The sequence below is a fragment of the Lynx rufus genome, unplaced genomic scaffold, assembly GCF_022079265.1.
Source record: "Lynx rufus isolate CCGP_SWC_20201006 ecotype Redwood Valley unplaced genomic scaffold, mLynRuf1.p SCAF_20, whole genome shotgun sequence".
In the NCBI taxonomy this organism is placed as follows: domain Eukaryota; kingdom Metazoa; phylum Chordata; class Mammalia; order Carnivora; family Felidae; genus Lynx; species Lynx rufus.
Window position 1 is genome coordinate 14,062,633 of NW_025814835.1, and position 24,842 is coordinate 14,087,474.

Here is a 24,842-nt window from a genome sequence, read left to right on the forward strand (position 1 = left end):
ACATGAGCAGGCAAGATGGGAACACAGGATCAGTTTAAACTGCTCAATGTATAAGCCAGCAGCAAAAGTATGCCTCTTTTGTTGTTATGATATGGTCAGCGAACTAGATATTTTTTGACTCGTACAAAACTGGATTATAAAACTTTGGAGAAAATAAAATTAAATGGCTGTGAACTGAAATGACTCAGAACTCAAGGGAAAAAACCCTCCTTTAGGAATATATTAACTGGGATTCAGAACCCATAGTTGCCACAGGAGAAAAAAGAATAGACAGGATCAGCAATGTGGAAATAAGACGAAGCATATTTATAACCACAAAGAGATAAGTTTAATATTTTTACTAACTTCATCACAGTATTATGTATTGCAAAATCAAAATTTAATGTAACCCAAAATATTTCACCCTCAGCTTAAATTCAAAGCAGAATTTCTAAGTTCCCCAATGTCATAAACTGCTGCTCATATCTATAATAAAGAAAGATTGAAAAATGTGAACTTTTATGTAACAAATCCATTACTATGTTGGAAAGTTAGTTATAATATTTAGTAACTCATAATCAATTTCCCCAGGAAACGACATGGAACTAGCAGGAAACAAGGCAGACTGACCAGCACTTTTTTTTACTTTATCTAGCTTCTGTTTCTTTCCCTTTTTCACACTGCTCAGACACCTGAGATATGGCTACATTTTCACATTTTACACAGGTGTGCCTTTGTACATACTTGATACCTCTCCTTGTTTTTGTTTTTTAATTTGAGAGAGAGAGAGAAAGAGAGAGAGAGAGAGCGAGCGAGAGAGAGAGAGCACGTTCAAGTGGGGGAGAGGGGCAGAGGGAGACAGAGAGACAGAATCCTAAGCTGGTTCTACATTCTGCAAGGAGCCTGACACCAGGCTTGATCCCACGACCCTGGGATCATGACCTGAGCCAAAATCAAGAGTTGGATGCTCAACCAACCGAGCCATGCAGATGCCCCATTTATACCTCTCCTTTATATGCCCTTCCCTTGGGTGGCTCAGTCGGTTAAGCGTCCAACTTCAGCTCAGGTCATGATTTCACGGTTTGTGAGTTCGAGCCCCGCATCAGGCTCTGGGCTGATGGCTCAGAGCCTGGAGCCTGTTTCAGATTCTGTGTCTCCCTCTCTCTCTGCCCCTCCCCCACTCATACTCTGTGTCTCTCTCTCTCAAAGATAAACATTAAAAAAAAACTTTAGTGCCCTTCCCTGTTGTCTTTGTGGTGAACTCCTATTCGTCCTTCAAAACTCAATTTGCCCATTACCTCCTTGAAGACTTCCTGTACCCAAATAGCTCATATATTGGATTTCCAAACTTTTCTCATCTCTTCACTACAGAGTTTGTATGAGAGCAATCTCCGTGGGATGCAGGGACATATTAGAAACTAAAACCCATGTCACTTGGTTTCACTTAAGATTCTACCACACATATACTAAATTATTCTTGGTCAAATGGCCCTAAATGCTCTCTCTAAAAAATGGGCATGAAATGTGAAGTGAGAGTTTCCAAAAACATGCCGTTAAGCCCTGGACTCCTTAGCAGAACCGTACTGAGAACAAAGCCTCTTACCATTATGATCCCAATGGAAGCAACTACAGTTACATCCCTGAAAGAAAGGTGGCAAATCATGAGGACAAAAAAGCAGCACATCCCCTAACCTACACTTCAGATGGTGTGTACAAGGTGACTAATCTTATAGGGCTCCTTGCAGCTAGGTCTCATGACACAAATCTCCATACTGGAAACCTTAATCCCATTACACTAGAGTAATCTGACTCAAGTAGTTAGTGAAGTATTCTTTGAGTGAAACCCAGACAATAAAACACTCCCTTTAAGCACGTGAAAGAAAAAGTTCATTTGTGATTCACCATATACGTTATTTTTATTTAAAGGGTGGTATTTACTCATCACTTCTTGTGATATTTAATTCAGCATGACGCGTGGCCCCGACTTGCCTACACCATGCATATTAAGAGTGAACGCAACATATCAAGGAACCAAAGGTTCACCACAGTGACTTAAAGAAAAGAAAAACAAGAGGCCTAGAATTAAAATACTATGGTTCATGGTGGAAGAAGGATAGGAGAGAGAGGCACTGCGATAGCCATAGTCACTGGCAACTGCTAGCCACTGACAAGGAGAGACACTTGGGGCCTTATGGGGCATGAATTTATAGCGATGGACCATATAACATACACATGCAACACAAGCGGTCACGGTTGACAATTGTGGAATCTGGGTCATAGGTATGTGGGTGTTACTCTACTATTGTCTCTACTTCTAAATATTTGACATTTTCCATAATAAAAAGTAAAAAAACACATTCATGAACACCACCAAATCAGTGATCTGAATCCCCCTTTTCAAAATCTTCCTTGAAATGGAGAAACAGACTTTAAGGTGGAACAGTGTTGCAGAAGTGACTAAGGCATAATTAAAAAGTTAGTATGCTTAGGCTGTAGATGTGTATAGAAACTAACTTTGAAAAGAAGTCACAGGATTAATCAACATGTCTAAAAGTAACGTGCTCCAAAAAGCGGGCCACAGAGATGGGCATCAAGGTCAGCATTTCTGCAATGTCACTCGTACATTTCACAGGAGCTCTTCCAAATTCCTATTCTTCCCTCAGCTACCTTCAGCCTTCTTCCCCACTCAGAAAACGTGCTGGCTACGTGTACCCATGCTGAGCAAGCAGAGCCCTTTTTTTACAATGCATACAACAGGATGTTACAACAGGATGTTGACTGAATTTTTAAAGCATGTTGTGCATTAATATTTTAGGGATGATTTACAATCAATATTGTCATCCTCCCAAAGGAGTCGTGTTCTTCATGGTACCTGCTGCTAACACCCATCCCAAATAAAAACTCTATTGGGACTGTCTTGGGTGTTATTTTTGCAAGCAATACAAAGTGCTAAGTTTTAAAAATATTAAGTATATAAGGGCCTATCTTGGTAGAACATTTCTAATTAATAATCTTTTACAAATGTTCCCCAAATGAAACAAATTAGAACAAAGATGAATATGTCTCTTTTAGCTAAGATCCAGAAGCATAAAGTGAAAATAAAGAATTTTCCTTTTAAATTAATTATCTAATTCATTTTAATTTAAAAATCATTGGAATTGGTTCTCTTTGTCCTCCTACTCAGACTGAGGTGAGGATGGTCATTAAAACTCAGAAACTTGGGGGTACGTGGGTGGCTCAGTCGGTTAAGCATCTGACTCTTGGTGTTGGCTCAGGTCATAATGGGTACAGTTTCAATATCGCAAGATGAGAAAAATTCTGGAAACGGATGGTGGGGATGGTTGCACAACAATGTGAATGTACTTACTACCACTGAGCTGTACACTTAGAAATGGTTAAGATGGGGGGGCGCCTGGGGGGCTCGGTTAATTTTGGCTGAGGTCATGATCTCACGGTTGGTGGGATCAAGCCCCACATCAGGGTCTGTGCTGACTGCATGGACACTGCTTGGGATTCTCTCTCTTCCTCTCTCTGTCCCTCCTCCGCTCTCTCTCGAGAACTCTCTCTCAAAACAAATCAATAAACATTTTTAAAAAAATCAGAAACGTAGATATTTCTTTCTGTTCTCGGTTTGTTTTTCTTTCATATCCTTATCAAAATGAATCTCATTTAAACATCAGGATGTAAAGACAATCCATTCTGTGAAGGCTTTGTTTCTCAATAAGAAAGAAGAAAAGAAAAGAGAAAAGAAAAGAAAAGAAAAGAAAAGAAAAGAAAAGAAAAGAAAAGAAAAGAAAAGAAAAAAGAGAAAAGAAGAAAATCTCCATAGTAACCCTGAACATGACTAAGCTGTAGAACTTCCTAATACCTCCAAACATGAGCAAGAGCAGAGGACAGTGGAAGGGGAAGCTACAAGTAGAAGTGGCTAATGAGAGTCACCCTTGACCATGCCAAATTCCCCACAAGCACATATGCCCCAATGGATCGAGCTTCTCATCATCCTTCTTCCAGCAGCCCCAACCTACTCTCCCAGGATGCTGAATTAAAGCAGAAGATATGATCACAGGACTCTCCTCCACATTCGAAGCTTAAAGAAGAGCATGGCCCTGTCTTACATGCAATTCATATCCGAATAGGGGGTTCTCACCCTGATTTCTTCTATAATATCTAACCTCTTCAACCAGCCCCTTACAACTGACTTCTCCTTCCATTCACTAACCCTAACAACTTCTAAAAATGTGTATCTGGTTTGTAAGACTAGAGAAAGGAAAGACATTGTATCTAAAATCTGCATTTACTAACATGTTCTGCCCTTTGTCCCTGACCCCTGACTTTTCAGGAAGAAATCTTTCTTTCCGATGTCTGCCATCCTCAATTGTGTTAACCCCAAAAGGCTCCTGTGGTTGTCAAGAACAGCAGAAGGTCCTTTGTTCAGATAAATCAAGCATATGTGTGTCTTTATCTCCTTAAAATATACATAAAAACAGATAATACTTTAAAAAGATTGTCTGGGGGCGCCTGGGTGGTTCAGTTAGTTAAGCGTTCAACTTCGGCTCAGGTCATGATCTCGCAGTTTGTGAATTTGAGCCCCACGTTGGGCTCTGTGCTGACAGCTCAGAGCCTAGAGCCTGCTTCGGATTCTGTGTGTCCCGTTCTCTCTGCGCCTCCCCCACTCACACTCTGTCTCTCTCTCTCAAAAATAAACATTAAAAAAAAATTTTTTTTTAATAAAAAGATTGTCTGGGGGCACCTGGGTGGCTCAGTGAGTTAAGCACCCAACTCTTGGTCTCAGCTTGTGTCATCATCTCGCAGTTCGTGGGTTCGAGACCCATGTTGTGCTCAGTGCTGACAGCATGGGGCCTGCTTGGGATTCTTTCTCTCTGCCCCTCCCCTGCTTGCTCACTCACCCTCTCACAAAAATCAATAAATAAACTTTAAAAAAAAAAAAAAAAGATTGGCCAATCAATGGTAACAGCAGGAATGATGGCCATAAAATTATTTTATTTCTGTATTTAGTCAGTCACTCTCATACATACACACACACACACACACACACACACACACACACACACAGTTAGAATTACTATGTGTCGGTATAAGTCTATCATGTCCACCTCTGACGTAAGCCCTAGGAGGTACTATTGCTAATCCCTTTATCAAATGAGAAAGCCTAAAATTTAGAAACTTACAGTGACAGAGTCCGTGAATGGTGGAACCCGTGTCTACCTTAGTTTGAAACCTAAATTCCTTACTCCCACACCATTTGACTTCTCCAAACATTGAGAGCCTTTCTGAAAGGAAAGGAGTTAAGGTTCTAATTCAAATTCATTCTAGTTAATACCAGTTAACTAGTAGTTAACACTAGTAACTTAGGGTAATTAAATTCCACCCCCCCCCACCCTCCTGGAAGCACTCACAGACACTTGCGTGAGATATAAGCTGAGTCTTGTTGTGGATGGATATGCTTGTGAATTATCTTCTCTTGTAGCTACATTACATATCAAACACTTTCTAATGGCAATGTAGTAATCAGTGGAAGAGGAAAACTCACGCCAACACTTCACCCTGCCACCATCATGTTTCCTGGGCCACAATTCTCCCCCAACCCCCACCTCTCCTATGACAGTCCTGATGGGTGCATCTATTCATGGTTTGGATAATCAGAGACAGTACCTTATTACAAATACACCATCCTATGAAGATGGCATGTCAGCCACCCAGCAACAGCAAAGAGTCAAACATATGACATTTACAATTGCCAGTTAGAAATCAACAATTTCCACACCTCTTTTAAGAGGCATTTCATAATCTACCCTCTTTCATTTCACTTCTTTGCTGTCTCTCGAGAAACAAACTCTTTGAGGTTAAAAACTGTATTTTGCCATTGCTTTAAAGGTGCATATATAGTCTAATTAGTGTTGTGGTTTCTGAATGAGTCTACAATTTACCTAGCAATTCAAATCAAGAACCTAGAAGGCATTTTTTATTCCAAAATTTTCCTCATGCTTTGTATGTAATTCTCAGTAATCCTGTCTCTCAATCTTCAAAACACATCCCAAAATGCATCTATCCACTTCTCTCCATCTCTCCTTTCACCTCTTACCTGGAAAATACCACAAGAGCCTCCTGCCAGTCAGACCCCACCCCTTGCTTCTCTTCTTGTCCTCCATAATCCATTCACTACACAGCAGCCAGTGTCAGATTATGTAACTTTCTGAAAGAGAAGTCTTTCAAATGGCTTGCCATTATGCCAATCATACAATCCAGAGTCTTTACCCTGTTTTGTAACCTAAAATCCCTGCCTTCCCTGACTTCATGTCCCTTTTTCTAGTCTTAGGACTTTCACACCATCTTTTCCAACTACCTGGAAAGCTCCTCCCACCAGGTCTTCAAATAATTGGATACTTCTTTCCAATGAAGTTCCAGTTTAGGGGCCCCTTGGAGGCTCAGTCAGTAAGAGTCCGACTCTTGATTTCAGCTCAGGTCATGATCTCACAGTTCATGGGATCACGCCCTGCGTGGGGCTCTGAGTTAACAGCATGGAGCCTGGTCAGGATTCTCTCTCTCCCTCTCTCTCTCTGCCCCTCTCCTGCTCATGTGCACACACTCTCAAAATAAATAAATAAACATTAAAAAAAAGTTATTCTTCCTCCATCATTCTTTGTCATTATAACTTGTATTATAGCTCTGTGATTATTTGATGTTTTCTTTCTCGTCTGTTTGCTGATTTATCATCTGTTTCCCCAATGTAAGTGCTACCGAGAGAGAGGAATTAGACTTGTTCTTTGCTATATATCCCAGTGCATAAAACACATACTTGACATACAGAAGGTGCTTCATAAATGCTGGCTATCTTTAGAACAGTGACTTATCAGTTGGGTGGATGTTTAATATACAAGACTATTAAACTCAATACCTATTAATCTTTTTGTTATTATTGTTTTAATCAAAACAATTGTCATTGGTAACCTTGATAATTTACCTGTTTACTCACATCCTTATCCATGTTTAAGAATTTATACCTCTGACTTGTTCCAAAAAGAATGTAAAGCAGCTGACTATGACACTGCATTTGGTTTAAAAGGTCAAAGCATCTCCACATAGGACATTATAGGAAATACCTGACCAACACTCTTCAAAAGTGTCAAGGTCATATGAACCACAGAAAGACTGAAAAACTGCCACAGACCAGAGGAGAAAAAGGAGACATGACAATCAAATGAAATGTGGTACTCTGGACTAAATCCTGGGACAGGAGAATGAAAAATGCTAGTAAAAAACACTAATGAACGAGCCAGTAAAATCCAAATAAATTTTGAAGTTTAGATCAGAGTAACGTGTTAATGTTGGTTTCTTAGTTTTGACAACTCTGTCATGGTAACGTAAGATCTCTGGGAAACTGGGTGGGGCTACATGGAAACTCCCTGTACTATCTGTATAACTTTTCGCTAAACAGAAAATTATTCCAAAATAAAAAGTTTATTTAAAAAAATTAACATCTCAGGGTGCCTGGGTGGCTCAGGTCACAATCTCACAGTTCACGAGTTCAAGCCCCACATCTCGCTCACTGCTGCCAGCACAGAGCCTGCTTTCGACCCCCTGTCTCCACGCCGCCCCTCCCCCACGCGTGCACATGGGCTCTCTCTCAAAAATAAACATTTAAAATAAACACGTCAATCAATCAACATCTCCATACAGAAAAAAAATTCAATGTATTTTGACCACAGTTTGGCATTTTATTCCGAATAAAACAGAGTGTAGGCCGTTGACTTACTGCTTTGAACCCATGTAACCATTTAAATATAAAAGCACAGTATTATTTAATATTTGTCTCCTCACATTTGCAACCACAAAAGTAATTTTAAAACGACCATGCAGATGTATTCATTGCCTCTAATAGCACATTAATTCTACAGGCATGCCGAAAGAAGCGTCATCCCTCCCATTTTCTCTAGCAGGATGCTGCCCTATGCAATTAGAACCTCCACTGGCCAACCAGGTTGGGAGAATCTTCTGAGTCCCTATCAATCTACATTCTGCCCATTGCTTCTTCTCTAAAAGGAGGAAGCACTAATGTTCTTAAGTGCATTGCGTCATCAGAGAACATAGCTTTTACTTGACAATTCACATGTAGCCAGTATTTCAAGAAGTCTTTTCTAGACATTATTCTCGAATTTTCTGTTAACTGTTGACAAAGTTATTCCCTATTCATTCACTTGATAAACAATTACATCATACAGCAGTTGGGATCAGACTGAACTTGGATAGCAAACTGGATTATAAATTAAAAAATATGAAAGCAAATTCCAGTGTAATGTTTCTACACCCAAGAGAGGTTTCATCATTTCATAAACACACCCAAAACCAAGGCACAAAGTACTGCAACCCACCCATTTTACACATAATTCTATAAATGTGATGTAAAATCATCTTCACACAGAGTACCTGAAATACCAGCATTTATTCTGGTTTCCATTACACACACACACACACACACACACACACACACACACGTATACTGTTTCATAGGTCATGGTGATCTCATTTAAGTAGGAGACTATTAAACAGTCAAGAAAATGACGATGTGAAAAGAAATTAAGCCATTTGAAAGGCAGAAGTTGGACAGGTGAAAGGGAGTGGCACAGATTAAACCACTTAAATGAAAAAATAGAGGAAGAGGGGAAATTTGTAACACTTCTCTGGGTATTTTGTGGTTTTGCAGTTGTCCGACCCTGGGCCAGTCCCTTAAATATTCTTAGTCTACGTTCTTTATCTATAACATTAAGATAGTAATGCCAGTCTACCCACTGAGTTCTTTTTTTTTTTTTAGGGATAAACAGAACCCAGCAAATGAAGCACAATTTAAAAATTTTTCAGTTGGCTACTTTTCAGCCAAAATGAGCTTTCAGAAAACTAAAAACATTATTAAGTATAATACTATATTCTGGAACTGGGTAAAGCAGAAAGCAACTCTAGCCAGCTAGAAGCTGAAAAATATTCTTGGGTAAACACTTACCTTGGAGACTTGTCGAAGCCACCTTAAATACTCTGTGAATGTATCAAAACAAATGTAGTAAGTCTGGCTTTGGGGTCCAGAGGAGCTAAATGCTAAACAGTGCTGGTGCTTTTTCACTTCTTCTACCTATAAAAACAGAGACAAAAACACATCAGGAAAGCAGACCATTTACATAGTTCATTAACCATACCTTAGGTCAGTGAGCCTACACAGATTTGCATCTTTCCCTATATATGTTCCTCTTAATACTTAAAACACGTAAGTTCCTGAGTCTGACTAACCAACTTGAATTACAAGGAAATCGAAAATGGGGAGTTTTATCTTCTTTAGATTTCCCCACAGTAGTGAAATTCTCTTCTTCCTGTTTAGATTGGAACAGACGCCCTTTCTTATCTTTCTATATCCTCACAATAGGCTGCTGGGGTTCTTCCTTCCTTTGGGAGGAGTTTTACTTAAGACTTAAGGATTTTTACTGCAGAAGGATTTTTACTTTGAGCGACTTTTGTATTAGTCTGCATTACAACCTTTTTTAAAAAGAGGTCTTCAAGCGTGTTAAATAAGTTTTTAAAAATTTAACGTGAAATTGAGTTTAACATGAAAGAAAACTCTACCATAAAAACTTTCAAGTCCTAATAAGGCAGCGATACAGTCAAATCAAATTTCCACTCCCAGTAAATGCTTCCTAAGCAGGAAAAGTCCAGACAATAAAGTAACATGGTATTCCACAAGCTCCTATGCTGCAGTTACAAAACTGATCACAAGTCATAAAGAGTAAAGAATTTTCAAAAAATCAGTATCACAGACTATGTTCTGGGACCAAAAGGCAATTAAAAGTTAGATGTCAATAATAAAAATTCCATTTAAAATCCAAGTGTACTGGGGTGCCTGGGTGGCTCAGTCGGTTAAGCGTCCGACTTCAGCTCAGGTCATGATCTCACAGTCTGTGAGTTCGAGCCCCGCGTCGGGCTCTGTGCTGACAGCTCAGAGCCTGGAGCCTGCTTTGGATTCTGTGTCTCCCTCTCTCTCTGCCCCTCCCCTCCTCATGCTCTGTCTTTCTCTGTCTCAAAAATAAATAAAGACATTAAAAAAAAATTTAAAAAAATAAAATAAAATCCAAGTGTACTTAGAAAAGTAGTAACACACTTCCAAACAACTAAGTAAAAAAAAAAAAAAAAAAAAAATCATAATAGAAATTTAGATAGTCTTAGAACTGAACCATTAAAAAAATACATATCAAAATTTATGGAATGCAACAAAAGCAGTACATAGGGGAACATTTATAATTTTAAATACTCACATTAGAAAAGAAGGCAGAAAATTATTTTGATTGATACATGTCTCAAGAACTTAGGGGGAAAAATACCAAACCAAAAACTGAATAAATTCAAGCCAGAATAAAGGTGACATCAAAAAGCAGAAATTAATGTCATGAAAACCAAATATACAACAGAGAACATGAACATTAACAAAATACTGGTTCTTTGAAAAGGCTAATAACAAAGTAAATGTCAACAGATATTAGTTCATGATATCAGCTGAAGACAGACATAAATAACATTAATAATGAAAAGAGAGGCCTACAGATTAAGCAGAGATTAAAAAGAACATTATAAACAATTCTGTGGCAAAATCTCAGAAAAATATATTTTACTAACACTAAATCAAGAAAGAAAAAAAACCGAAGGCCTACATAGTCCTATAATCATTTAAGAAACTGAATAAAACTTTTTCTCAAGAAATATCAGGCCCATATCATTTTATAGATGAATTCTATCAAAGTTCCAAGAAAGAGAACATTCCAAATTTGTGCAAACTCATCCACCCAACAAAAAATGAAGAAAAATACCACAAATTATTCTATAACCAAAAACAGATCAGAGTAGTAACAGAAAAAAAAAAATTATAGGCGAGTCTCAGTTATGAACACTTATCTTGAACAAAATGTTGCACCACAATCCAGAAATACAGAAGGAAAAAAACTATATCAAAAACAAATTGGATTTACCTCAGGAAAGGCAAGACGATTTAACATTATTGGAACTATAAAATCGTTAATCACATTAACAAATTAAAGAAGAAAACCAGGGGCGCCTGGGTGGCTCAGTTGGTTAAGTGTCCAACTTTGGCTCAGATCATGATCTCACAGCTCGTGGGTTCGAGCCCTGTGTTGGGCTCTGTGCTGACAGCTCGGAGCCTAGAGCCAGCTTTGGACTCTGTGTCTCCCTCTCTCTCTGCCCCTAACCCACTAGCATCCTGTCTCTGTCTCTCTCAAAAATAAAATAAACAAACACTAAAAAAAGAAGGAGGAGGAGGAGGAGGAGGAGGAGGAGAAGACCATATGATCATCCCCACAGCTGCAGAAAAAGCATTTGGTAACATTCACCACCCATTCATCATTCATGATAAAAACTCCCAGCAAACTAAGAACACAAATAACAACTCAAGCTGACAAAGTGTATTTATCAAACATCTAAGGCAAACTTCAGTGTTAATGATGATATACCACTCTCTTTAAGATCACTGAGAAGACAAGTATCTACTGTTTCTACTCAATACTATACTAGAGTCCTGGCCATTACAGTAAGACACAAATATGTATTAAAGAAGAAAAAAATTGTCATTATTTTAATATTACATGATTAGCTACATAGTACACTCCAAAGATTCTATAGACAGTATATTAGAATAAATAAGAAAATTTAGCCAAGTGGCTGAATATAAAATCAATACTCAAAAGTCAGCTGTATTTCTATACACTAAAGACAAAATATTTTTTAATGCGATTTAAGCTAATCAATATAGACAGAAATTAGACCAGTGATTTCTGGAGGATGAGGAAAAGAGTGGAAGGAAGGGGGATAAAAGGAGCACAAGGAAACTTTCAGGGGTGATATGATCATTCTTATTCACTGTGGTGATGGTTGAATGGGTGTGTTTAGCTAGCTATACTGTTAGCAAATTATCATCAAAATGTGCAGTTTAATGTCTATCGATTATACCTCCATAAAGTTTGGTGAAGATGCAGAGAAACAGGAACGCTTGTACACTGATGTGAGTGTAAAATGGTACAACTTTGGAAAGCAATTTGACATCATCTTGTAGCATGTGCATATGCCCTATAGTCCAGTAACTGCACCCCTAAATGTGTATCTAAGAGTAGTATTTCTCAAGTAATTTATTTCAAGGATTTTGAATTAAACAGTTCATTGTACATTGTGCAGGACTGTCTAATATTTCGTGTGACTTTTTTTTCACTGAGCCCCTGCCCTGTAAAGGCCGATAGTGTCCCCTTGCACCAAACATATTGGTATTAACCAAACACTCTACTTCCCACGTTTCCCAGACTTTCCGCAATCAAGGTGAAGTCATGTGACTAGTTCTGGCCAATGAGCCACGAGCAGAAGTGGCATGTGTCACTTCTGCATCCAAATATACAAAAGCCAGTTTATGACTCTCCAGTTACCTCTTCCCTTGCTTAAGCACCAAAGGAAGGTTGCATGTTCCAAATGTTATAAGGGAGCAGAGCAGGCTGGGTCCCTGTACAGTTATGTGAAAAAAGAAATCTCTACCAATCTACAGTGGACGTTTAGTGGAATGAGAAAATTTAAGTCACTGACATCTGGGGGGGATTTGTCACCATAGCATAATTTAGCTTACATCAACTGATACGTTGACTGTTCAATCACTTCACAATCAAAACACTTGCACATATTATCCAATGTCCCCTTTGGGCACAGTACCTCTGAGAACTACTGTCCTAGAAAAACTACTTGTGTACCAGGAGGCATATCAACATAAGCCCATTTTGGCAGAATCATTTATAATGACAAAAAACTAGAAGCAACCCAATGTCCAACAGGAAAATTACTTAAGAAATTATGAGAATTTAGAACACTTACAGAGGGAAACGTTATACAGAAATGAAAACCACATACAGAAAGCAACATAGAATCTTATTATGAAGCATAATACTGAGTGAAAAAATTCAATCACAGAAGCCCACACATGGTATGATACCAATTTTATTCAGATCAAAAACAAGCAAAACATAGTTACATCATAAAACTTATTTTAAAAAAGAAAATGATGAATACATATTCTAGGACAATGGGTGGATACCTTTGGGGTTGGGGGATACCAGTGGGACAGATGTAAAGAGAACACAGGTAGAAAACATTGGTGTTTATATGGCTGTGATTCCTAAACTGAATAGCAGTAGGTAAATGGTTATTCAATTTATTATGCATCATAATTTAACAAATATTAAGTAAAATATTAAAATGTTACACCTAAAAACCGATGTTAAATTCTACAGGATAAATTAAATATAATGTAATACTTGCACAATGAATAGAAACTTATCTATTAAATAATTTTCCCCAACAATGAAATTTTAAGAGTGCTTCATTTAGCTTTATATTTGGAATTCGACATTTGAAAATGTGAATTAATGATCATGCTCAAGTAGTGTTGTGTTTGATTTATCAGCAATTATTGCTAGGTTATGGCTAATCTATCTCACACTTCATTTCTAGCTCTGCTTCATAAATATTTTAAAAACAAAACCAAAAACCTTCCATTTACTCTTAGCTTTTCCTTCAACAGAATAAAACGGAATGAGCAGAATGAAAAAAGGAACAGATACACATTAATGAAAACTCAGACGGCAAAGAGTGAGTTATTTTTCCCTAACTCGGTCAACAGGTTTTAAAAGACTGTTTTTCGACATACTCAATTATTTTTAAAGGCATAGTACAAAACAGGTTTTACAAGGTTTGTCTGTGAGAAAAGGAAGCCATTTCAATTCATTCAATGGTAGAAGTCCATCCAATAATAGGCCTGGGAAACAAGACAAGTCTCTAGCCCTGAATGAAAATGCTAATTATAACTTGATCTTCTGAACCTTATCTGAACATTCCACTACTTTCCTGCCTCAGCTTCTCTGAGCACAATAATCTTTCTGGCCATCTCCTTCATATGTCAAAAGATTTTTCACCCTTCAAGTTCCACCATAATTGCTACCTCCTTCATCACAGAATTCCCCGATTCCCCCAGAACAAAATGTAATCTCTCTGCACTACTTTTTTGCATCTCTCTTAGAGCAGATTTTATTGTGTCCATCCTTCATCTCCGGATAGTAAATTATAAGCAATTCAAAGGCAGGGATGATGACTTATCCATCTTGGTATTTCTGGGGCACCAAGCAAAGTGGCTTCCCCACAGAGATTATTTAATAAATAGTTATATTAAATTTGCCTAAGCAAACACCTAACATCACAGAGAAGAAATAGACTGTTGACCTAACAGGGCATCAAACATCTAATATGCATTTTTAATGATGACCTATTGGAGTAGTAATGATGACCAATTTTTCAGAATTCAATCCAAAGGACAAAATCTTCAGTAATAAGACACCAGTAATTCTTCAACGCTCAGACAAAAGTTAAGTAATGGCTTCAAAATAGATGACTGAAATAGATCTAAATGTACCTTGCAGCCTGGCCAGAATCTTTTTTAAATGATCAAGTATTAGTCTTCTTAGGATTAGACTGTCTAATAGCAGAGGGGCGGGTAGGGAACTGACATGGGCTATTTACATAAGGAGAGACTACTTTAAATTATGAATGAAGAATGAATTTGCTACATAGCAAGTAAATAATAACGGCATTTACTACTGCACACATCTGATTTTACCTAATTCATTCCTAATCCCTGGAATAAACAGATCAAATATTTGCCAATTTTAAAAAGTTCACTTTAACAAAAGTGGTGTTTTATTTTCCCCTCTATTTATATCCTCCACGTTCTGCCGTCTTTCCCATGCCCATTCAGGGAAGAAAACAGTAAAGAAAATATTTGCTTAATATGCCCCCAGTTTTCACACACCCTTTCCTTCATCCAAATTTGCCTTCCCATTTATTAAAAGATTATCCTATCATTTAAAAATCAGGAAATACTAACATATAATTATGGTAATGATACATCTACCAACACTTGGGAATTAATAAATTGACATGGCAAAAAAAAGAATGTAACATTTTCCCAAGCAATTTGGTTCTATTTCATAAATGATAGGAATAAAATAATTAACATGCCCAAAGAAAAGCAGCTAGCAATGTTGGGAATAACTATCAGCCATATCACAGCTCTTCTCTGAAACAAGGTAACATTTCAATTTCAAAAATTATGAATGGCTAAACTGATAAACTAAAAAATGCTAACTTCACTGGTCACTAAACAAAAATAAACAGAGAAGTAGGGCAAAGTTGGATCAAAGATTCATGCAAGAGAGAAAGAGTCTAACCTTTGGTAAGAATGCTTGAATGATCCTTAAGCCCTGGACTTAAGGATCATTATTCTATCCTACACAAGATACACTCAAGATATCAAGAGATGTCTGCTAATAAATAATAACTTATCATCTGTAGCCTAAAATATAACACTGACTTTTAGTTGCTCTGTTTCAGGTCTGTAAATAAGATGCATGTACCAATAAAGTGATCGTCACCAGGGCCTCGCGTGAGCCGATGCGTGGCCATTTTCCACAACTCCACCATCCAACAATGCCCACTGGTGGAGCAAAACAGGAACTGAGTAAGACCTCAGATGAGTGAAAACCATGGACCCCGTATTACAGAAATGGCCCAAAGTGAGCTTAATAACACTGGGGAACCCGTTAGCATTTTGTTCATTTTGAACTTACTTTTCCACCAATGAGAGGCAGAACATGCATCTTTCCGGCCCAGCTGTCTTTCACAGATGACACCATCAGGCAGGTCCCACACAGGATGACTTGGCGTCTGGCCCATCGGTTCACCGGCAACTGCATTTTGCCTTTACGGACGTTATACATTCCTGAGAGCTGAATCCGTTCAGAGCCACCAGTGCTGTGGGGTTTTCCTGAAACAGACACGCAAACATCTGAGTCCAAAGAAGTGAGTTTTCAACTCGTTGGCATACCAGATAAACCACCTGGACCACAGAGAATAATTATGGGCAACGACCTAATTTATAATCGAGAGATTCTGAAATGTGCAGTAATACAATTATGGTAAGAACTACCACATCTACTCCACACGTGCATTTTAATTTTGGGCGAAGAAGAGCTTTTTCCTTAAAACCCAAGGAAACGACCATTTTAACTCCTCTGTTATAACCCAAGTGTTATTTTCTTCTATATCCTCCACCATTTTTGTTTACATTTAAAAAAGGGATGACTTCAAGATTTTTATAAATGGCTCGAGTTAATTTCAGTACACTTGGAAGAAAACATTACAGACCAAAATAGGAAAACAACCTTCAAGATTTGGCATTTAATGAAACTAATCTGTTGTAATGAAATTAACTGATGACATTCTTCCTTCTACACTGACTCAATGTACACGTACTATTAAGGAGATGGAAAATAAGTAACTTTTCTAATAAGAAAATACTACTTGGTGGCAATGGTTAAGTCCTCAAAGACAGACTTAATGCCAGTTCTATGAAGGTTGGTGAGTGGTGCCTCTTGTGCCTCAGGAAGACAGAGACACAGGGAGATGCACTGAGCCTCAGAGACAAAGAGGGCACTGGGAAAGATCTTAAGAGTCTTTGTTTCCAAGCTGGAAATGAATCTGGCAGAATGACTTGCACACAAGTCCCATCAACTAGATGGGAGAATTCCTGTGACTCACGTGTCATGGCGTTATAAACAAGGAGAAAAACATTGCCAGTTGTAGAAATTGAATGTATAGTATCAAAGAGGACCGAAACCCACTCTCAGAAATAAATTAATGAGAGACACGTGTCCTCGCATAGGACCCAAGCCAGAAGTGTTCTTTTACTTGGAAATTTGCCTAGTTGCCAAAGGCTAGCAGAAGAAACATATTCAAGAGACATTATATTCTTATGAATATTAAGTACTAACATAAATACCAAGTAGTTTTGGTAGATGTCTAATACCTACTGGAGAAGGAAATGAAAAGAGCACCAGCGCCAAAAATAGATCTCAAGAGATCCAGCGTGTTGGAACCATCCCAATACATACCTTTGGGCAGAGATAACAAAACCAGCAGGTTTGAATTTCACTTCCTCTTTCTCCCGGTACATCAGAATGTTTTATAAAATAGATACTGCACACTACATAATTTTGCTGGGGCCGGGCCAGCATGGAGTGTAACAGTGGTTCAGCTATTTAAACTTGGTGCCCAGCAAACAACTACACAGCTGCCACCCGCAAGGGAGCTGAGGACCCCGCTGAATTGTTCAGTCACCAGATGCTAATGCCCCACAAAGAGATAGGAAGCCCAGGAGACTTCACATCAGACACGACTTGCCAAAGGCTGCCAATGATGGATCAGACCACAGTCAGTCGCTTGTCCCCTTCTGTACTAGTTCATTTACACCCAGAAAGAAAACGCTCAGACTCCCAGGCTAAGAGCTCCTTTCTACATGACAGACATTTCCTGTCGGAAAGCAGCGCAAGATTACTAGATTTCGAAACTCCAATCTCCACAAATGTAATAAAGTAACACAGGCGAACGAGAGATCTGATCTAAATATGCATACGTGTGTGTGCATGGGCACACACACACACACACACAAGCCTACATACAGACTAAAGAATGCAAAGGAGACATTTTATTTAGCCCCATCTGAGAATGGCTTCGAGGACACATGTTAACCTGTCACATTTATGTAGATCTGTGAGTAGAGATTAATGAAAAAGACAACAGGGGTACATAAAGACAGCCCTTCAATTCTCCCAACGCCACAAAAATCCTACAGAAAGTCCCAGAACAAATCACCAGATAGAGTGGACTATATATCCCAGAGAGATAGATAGATAGATAGATAGATATAAAGAGAGAGAGAGAGAGTATGGACACATCAACAGAGATAGGCTTTTTATTCTCTAGTTAGAAAAATTCCCCAAAGTGCCTGAATAGTCTTGGAGCCTAATGGTAAGATCAGTCTGTCCTTGGAAAGCCCTAAACATCCCGGCCTGAATCAAACCCCTCCTTGTCTTGTTCTGAGTGAATTTCAATATCCTTGTTGTCTGCTCCCTCCCTGGGTGTTCCAGATCACACACGCCCTCGGGACTTGCTGTGTACCAAACAGGGCTCCGGGGAATATGGAGATGAATAAGACTCTACACCTAGGCAATCAGCCACGTGCACCCTCCTTTGCGTCAGACTTCTTTATTCTATGACATAGGAATTATTTTCTCTCTCCCTGCCAACTCTCAAACTTCTCATTTCGGAGGAATTCCAACTGTCCCATGCTCCAATAAATGTTGACAACACCAAGTGACCAATGCCTGCCAATTCAAAGTTGGATCGGTCGTGAAAACTTTTACTTTAGAAACGTTACTCTAATTCCCTGCAGGTTTAAGGCATTTCTTACATGACGCAGGAGGAAAGATAGACAGCAAAAGCAAGTATTTCAAGCTGAGATAGAGACCTGACCACAGCAATGTTTGCTGCAGTCTACTTCAGTTTCGTCTATCGGCAGAGAATTTTACTAAATAAATGATTCAAAGTATTTATTCATTTAAGGGAAACTACGGTCTGTTCTGCTACAGTATGTGATTCATTAATACCAATGAGCTCATACGATTGTAAATAGAGGACTGGTGTCATTTTAACATGCTGTATTATGTTGGTTCATAAAGATTTACTCTAGGCAAAAGGAGCCAGATTGGTAGAATTCTAACTTTCAACGGCAAAGGGAAAAACCCACAGTAAATACACCGTCTCTGCACCCACAAGACAGCATTACTACTGTTCTGTCACTGTGCATTTTTAATATTCCTTAAGGCAACTCAACTTCCAGCCTGCCTGGGCTGCCTGGGTTAGCTCCTGCGGCCCATCGTTACTTTTGTTAGTATTTTGGTTATAAAGATGCATGAACTTAGAGTCCTACCCCCTTCCAACTGCATTTTCCCGTAAACTTTTATTTCTCATTTACAATTGTGGAGAACAGGAAAATTTTCAGGAACATCTACAGAGTAACAGAAACACCTGTTTTAACTCTAAGACCGTTGAAACAACAGAGAAATAAGTACAAATTTGGCTGTTGCCAATTACATGCCTTTGCGAAATATATAACCACGTCTATCATTGCAGTGGCTTAAAAAGACTCCATAAAATTCTTTTAAACTCTTCCCCTCAAGAGATGAGGCCTAACTCCACTCCTCTTGCATGTGGACAGTACTTAGTGACTGGCTTCTAACAAAGAGAATGTGGCAAACGTGAAGCGACTTCTGAAACCAAGTCGTAAAGGGCATATAATCTCCTCCTTGCTCTCTCTCTAGGATCACTCCCTCTGGAGAAACCAGCTGCCCTGTCACAAGGACACTCTGGAGACCCTACGAAAAGGCCAACAAGGTGAGACACTGAAATTTCCGGCCAACAGCCAGCAAGGAAGTGAGGCCCCTTTTCACCAGCCGCATGACTGAGCCATATTGGAAGCAGATCCCCCAGCTCCAGGCAAGCCCACGGAACTGCTGCCCCCAAATCATCTTGATGGCGGACCTCAGGATACTTGAGCCACAACCACCCAGCTAAGCTGCTCCTGAATTCCTGATTCCGAGAAACTAGAATAAATGTGTGGTATTTGAAGCCATGAAGTTTTGGGGCAATAACTAATACAACTTTACTAAGTCGGTGTCAGTTCTATTTACCCAAACATAGCATTACTTTAATAACCCACTTTCCCCTAAAATAATCTGCAGAACTTTGTACAAATAGTAAAGGTCTACTGTAATCAGAAATATTAACAAACAAGAATAAGAATAGTATATAAAGCAATCACGACGTCCACAACTTAAGAGAACGGAAGTATTCGTGATGATACAGCACCAAAACCTAAGAGAGCCTGATCACTGCATAAAAATCAATGGAAGAATTTACCATGCCCCTAGAGCTGGAAATGGTCAGGAATAAGTGAAAACATTCAACCCTCACCTGACCACCTCTACCTTTAGAGCTTAGACTGACGAAACTCTAAAGCATGTTTCTTATTGCATATAAATCCTTAAATCCTTCTTGACTACCTTCAGTGACAGAAAGACTGAATTAAATTACTTGCCTAGGGTCATTTCAAGAGCTGGCAGAAGGATTTCAACAACCCATAACAAGGTCTAGAGACCTGAGCACTGAACTGGCACCTGGGAATTTGGTCTCACAGCTGAAAGGCTAAACAGGCTCAGCGAGACGTGCTGGCAGGAGCTTTGAAACAGATTTAAGACTAGCTGCTTTTAGCTAATGGAAATGACAACCAGCTGCTAAATAGACTTGGGGAGGGTTAATTTGTGTATCAGATCAAAATATATAAAGTCAACTGCCCAATAAATCTTGCTTCTTACTGACAGCTACTCAATTCGATTAGGTTTATTTGTAGCCCCCAAATTACCATAGACCCTTCTCCCTGAGCAATCTCATGCCTTGAACCTTTCTCTAATCTCTAAATTCTTGAATACCACTGGAGCTTACAATTTCCCTTATAATACTAATTAAAACAGCACCTGGAAAATGTGAGCTACCTCTTCATATTCTTATAGATGCTGTAAACACAGAGCCAATATAATTTTTGAAAAAATCCACCAAAGCAAAATCGAAATAAAACTATAGTAAAATTGGCCATGAACTTAAAAAAATCCAAAAAGTCGAAGTAATGAAGATGATTACTACAACATACGTTCTACGTAATACATAACAAGCGATACTAAATTCAAATGCCACAAGAAAATGCTGAATGAAGGAAGACAAGTTACAGCGGAGGGCCTCAAACTTCAGCATGCACCAAAATCACCTGGAAGGCTTGCTAAAAACAGATTGCAGGGCTCCATTACCCAGAGTTTCTGATTCAGTAATCCTAGGTGGGGGTGGGATATTCTGCTGATGCTGTGGGTCTAGGACCACCATGAGACCCACTGGGTTACAGCATTAGGTTAACAATGTTTTTTCAACCAGGTGATCGTCAGCATTTGCTTGATAAACCTTGACCAAGGAAGCAAGTCCATCAATTTGGGGAAAGGATGACAAAGGCAACCAGGAATGAATGAGAGGGCAGGTGCTGCCTTTATACCCGCTCGTCCCTCTTTCTTCCCTCACTTCCTGTCCTCACAAGGAACTTGATTCATCTCTCAGGCATCTTTAAAGTTCCCTCCATTCCATCATCAAAATTACTCCTTTGTTGTCAGAATACCTGATGCTCACGTCTCTTCTTGGGATGTATATTTAGAGAAGGTATTTTCTTCAAAGGTGGGTTTCATTACAATCTTGAATTCACAGAGTACATAACCCTTCCCTGCTTTATGTGTGTCTTCAGCTCCGTTCCAGGAGCCATACGTGGTTAGCTGGTGTAGCCTCCCCTTATTAACTTCACATTTGGCAAAGAAAACGCATTTGAGAAGTGTCATCAAATCAACCTTCACCTGTCAGGTCAGTGTCTTTGCCATCTGTTCCCTCCCTGAAATGGCAGTCTCATCTCTCTGTGCAGAATCAGACCATACCTTGAGAGCCTTTTCAACATTCTCCTGAGTTTTCTTTCTCATTGGATGAGCGATTTTTTTCCTTGGCTAGAAAAATCGCTGTAACGGTTTCACAAACTTTTTGTTGTCCTTTCCATTATGGTGCATGGTAGACTTGTTCAGGTCCACAGGTTTGTTAAGCCTCAGCCACATCCAACATTCTCAAATTACCTACAACTTCTATTTTCTGGCTAAAAACCATCATTTTGGTAGACGGGAGAATTTTCATCACCTGCTTTCCCAGCTGGCTTTATTTTTGTCATCCTTCTCCACAAAGGATAATGTCATAAGGCAACAAGCATTCAAGCATGAAACACCACGAGTGAGGAGAAACAGCTGAACTTCTCAGAAACAACGGGCAACAGGCCTCATGGTATGCTTGATTCAAATTTAGGCCTCAGAATCATTACAAATTACTATTTATCATGAGGCTTTGGAAGCCTTGGGAGGATTAAATATTAAGTCTGAGAATGCCTAAGGTCTAGTATACCCATAACAGCTCGCAAAAGAAAAACCATACTCACTCCCTCCTTTAGATAAAATTGTGACTTGTGTCAGAGGTGATGCGTACTGCTGTGGGTGTGGAAATCAGGGTGATGTGGCTAGACAGCTCCATCACTCCAGCTAAGTTTGCCCTGTGAGAGGCTTTTCTTAGGAGGGTTGTGAAGTTCCAAAGAGGCGTGCATGCGTTCATAAGTAAATGCTAAAATAAGAATTCTAAACTCAAGCATGAATGATTTGGGGATAATCCACACCACTACCCCACTTTCCTAGTAAAAAAAAAAAAAAAAAAAAAGACCCCACATGTTTGTTCCCTTTGCTGGTAAGAACAGACTTTGGCCGAGATGACTTGAGAAGGTTACAAAGAGCAATGTCCACACCATCACATTCAGATCCAATGTGATTCAAAACGCTTATCCCCAGCAGTTCTCTCTGGGAGGTGGGGTTAGGGTTGATGTTCCACTTTATAACACATGTCCGTAACGTTTAAGTTTTATAACAAAAACAAAGATTCCAAGAGGAAAGCAATTTCCTAATTCCTCTCTACTGCATTACGTAATAGTTAGCTACCTACCTTTTCCCCTAAAAGGTTGTTCACACTAAAGACACTGAGTCCAGATTCAGATGTTCTAAAATGGACCTTAACACTTATCTTGTACAAACGTCGCCCCAGAAATGTCTGAAACTCACCCATTTCAAATAATGACCATCCTTCCAACTTATTAGGAATCTCAAGAAAAAAAATTGCAAAACCTCCCATAATTGGCCCATTCCTATAATTTACCTATAGGCAACTATGGGAAACCTGATGAGCTTTATTTTAAGCCTTCTCAGAGTAACACACAAAATCCACAAACTCCTCACTTATTTTCTGTTACTATTTCAAATGCAGCCCAATCATCCAACGTTTAGAAGAAAGGGTAGTAAAAAACAACAAAATAAACATAATTCTACTTTCTTCGTAGTATTACAAACAATTTTGGTGAATTTTTTCAATTTTTTATCTGCATATCATTTATATACTTATAACATACACACCATCTTATATCCTGCCTCTTCCAACTACACACTTTCCCAAGTTGTCAGTCGTTATATCTTAAAGACTTGCAAGATATGCTATAAATTATCTTTTGTTTCCTCATTTCATTACTGAGGACTGTTTCCAAATTTTCATTGTACAAATTGCTGAATCAAAGAGCCTGATTTTACCAGTTCTTCCTAGGCAGCAACTCTAAATCAGCTATAAATCAGCAAAATCAGCAAAATGAGCAAGAATAAGTATGCTTCCACTACTGAATATTTTCCCCCAAAGGAATGAGTGACCTTTACAGACATCCTAAGAACATATGAAAGAAACAAAAGCACAGTAAACCATACTATTAATAAAAATGAACCCACACCCACTCTCTATATGGAAATAGGTTTCAGATTGCTGATACCAGTAGATATATTTGAATACGACATGGGAAGTCTCTGTTTTTTAAAGAATGATTAAAAGAAAATAGACTACACAAGCAAAAGAAAGAGGAAAAAAACATCTAATTTTTCTGATGAAAACATTTGTTAACATTTGTACACAGGCAAATAGCATTCTGACTTTATCCAGCACTCTATATTGTTTTCCCAATCCCAAATAACTTTTTACCAAAGGGGTAAAGTCAGAGGGAGAGGTTACTCTGCACTGAGTCACTAACTGGCTGTGACTACGAGGAACAGCAAAACACTTAGCAATGGATTAAAAAATAATAATAATAAAATTCCCAGGCAACCACAATGAAAATAGTTGTAAATGACTGTCATGGATTTTATACTGTTTGTTATCATGAAAGCATATTTAATAAATCTTTCAGATCTAGGGTACTGATTTAATTCCTTGGTGACCAAATCACTTATTCACAAGTAAGTCCTTTAATCTTCAGAGGGTTCTAGAACCCTAGAACTCCAGTCTTCCTGGGCTTTACACTTCCTTCAACTCACCCCTTCCCGTGGCTTGTAAATTCCAGAGTAGGCCAAACACACAGTCTACGGTGGCTCTTTCCTAAGCACAGGTCCAAAGCCTAGCACAGTATCTGGAACAGACTAAGCACTCAACAAGTAACTCTTGCATCAATGAATATACACCTATGTTCGGGCCAAAGGAAAAACCACTTCTTAACATACACGGCTCAAATTACGAAAACTATGTAATCTATAGCTATATGTTTGGGGGAAAGACAGGATGGAAGAAAAAACAGGTGGCTCAAAACAAACTTTCTAGCTTCTAATAATTCTTAATTTATATTACACAGGAAAACATTTGCCTGGAATTCTCAGCCAAATATTTCAAACTTTTTTTCTAGAAATATCAAGGGAGTTATTTTTTAAGTAAAGGAAGGGAGGTGTTAATAATGGCGTTTACAAGCCATCATTCCACAGCAGGAATGATGTCCATTGATCGCTTTTAGTGTCCCTGGAAACTAGAGAGCAAAATCTGTCTCCAAAACTTGCTGACAATAGGAAAAGAGTATTTGCTAGCTCATTCTTCAGACTATAGATAAAGTTACTAGAAGAACAAACACTTTTGAGGAACATGAACGTCCAGGTACTGTGGAACCTTCTAGCAGAAATTCAAGGGGCACCTGGCTGGCTCAGTCACGAGAAAGAGCATGCTGCACTTGAGTGCTGGGTTATGAGTCCAAACCCCACGGTATAGAGATTACTAAAAAATAATAATAGTAATAAACTTAAAAGAAAATTTAAAACCAGTTCTTCATTTTCATTGTGATTTATAGAAGTAACATCATATTGTAATGGAACATGATTCCAGGTCATACCTGTCAAATCTAAATTATC

The 24,842-nt window shown here is 38.7% G+C and overlaps 1 protein-coding gene across 1 annotated transcript in view; it reads right to left on the reverse strand.

Annotated features, from left to right (window-relative positions):
• Window positions 1-24,842, reverse strand: part of PHLPP1 (PH domain and leucine rich repeat protein phosphatase 1) — a 214,199-nt gene that overhangs the window by 93,933 nt on the left and 95,424 nt on the right. Inside the window, exons 2-3 of the mRNA XM_047086312.1 lie at window positions 15,699-15,895; window positions 8,996-9,121 (exon numbers count right to left, since the gene is read on the reverse strand). Coding sequence (XP_046942268.1) covers window positions 8,996-9,121; window positions 15,699-15,895 — 323 coding nt within the window. The remainder of the gene's footprint in view (window positions 1-8,995; window positions 9,122-15,698; window positions 15,896-24,842) is intronic.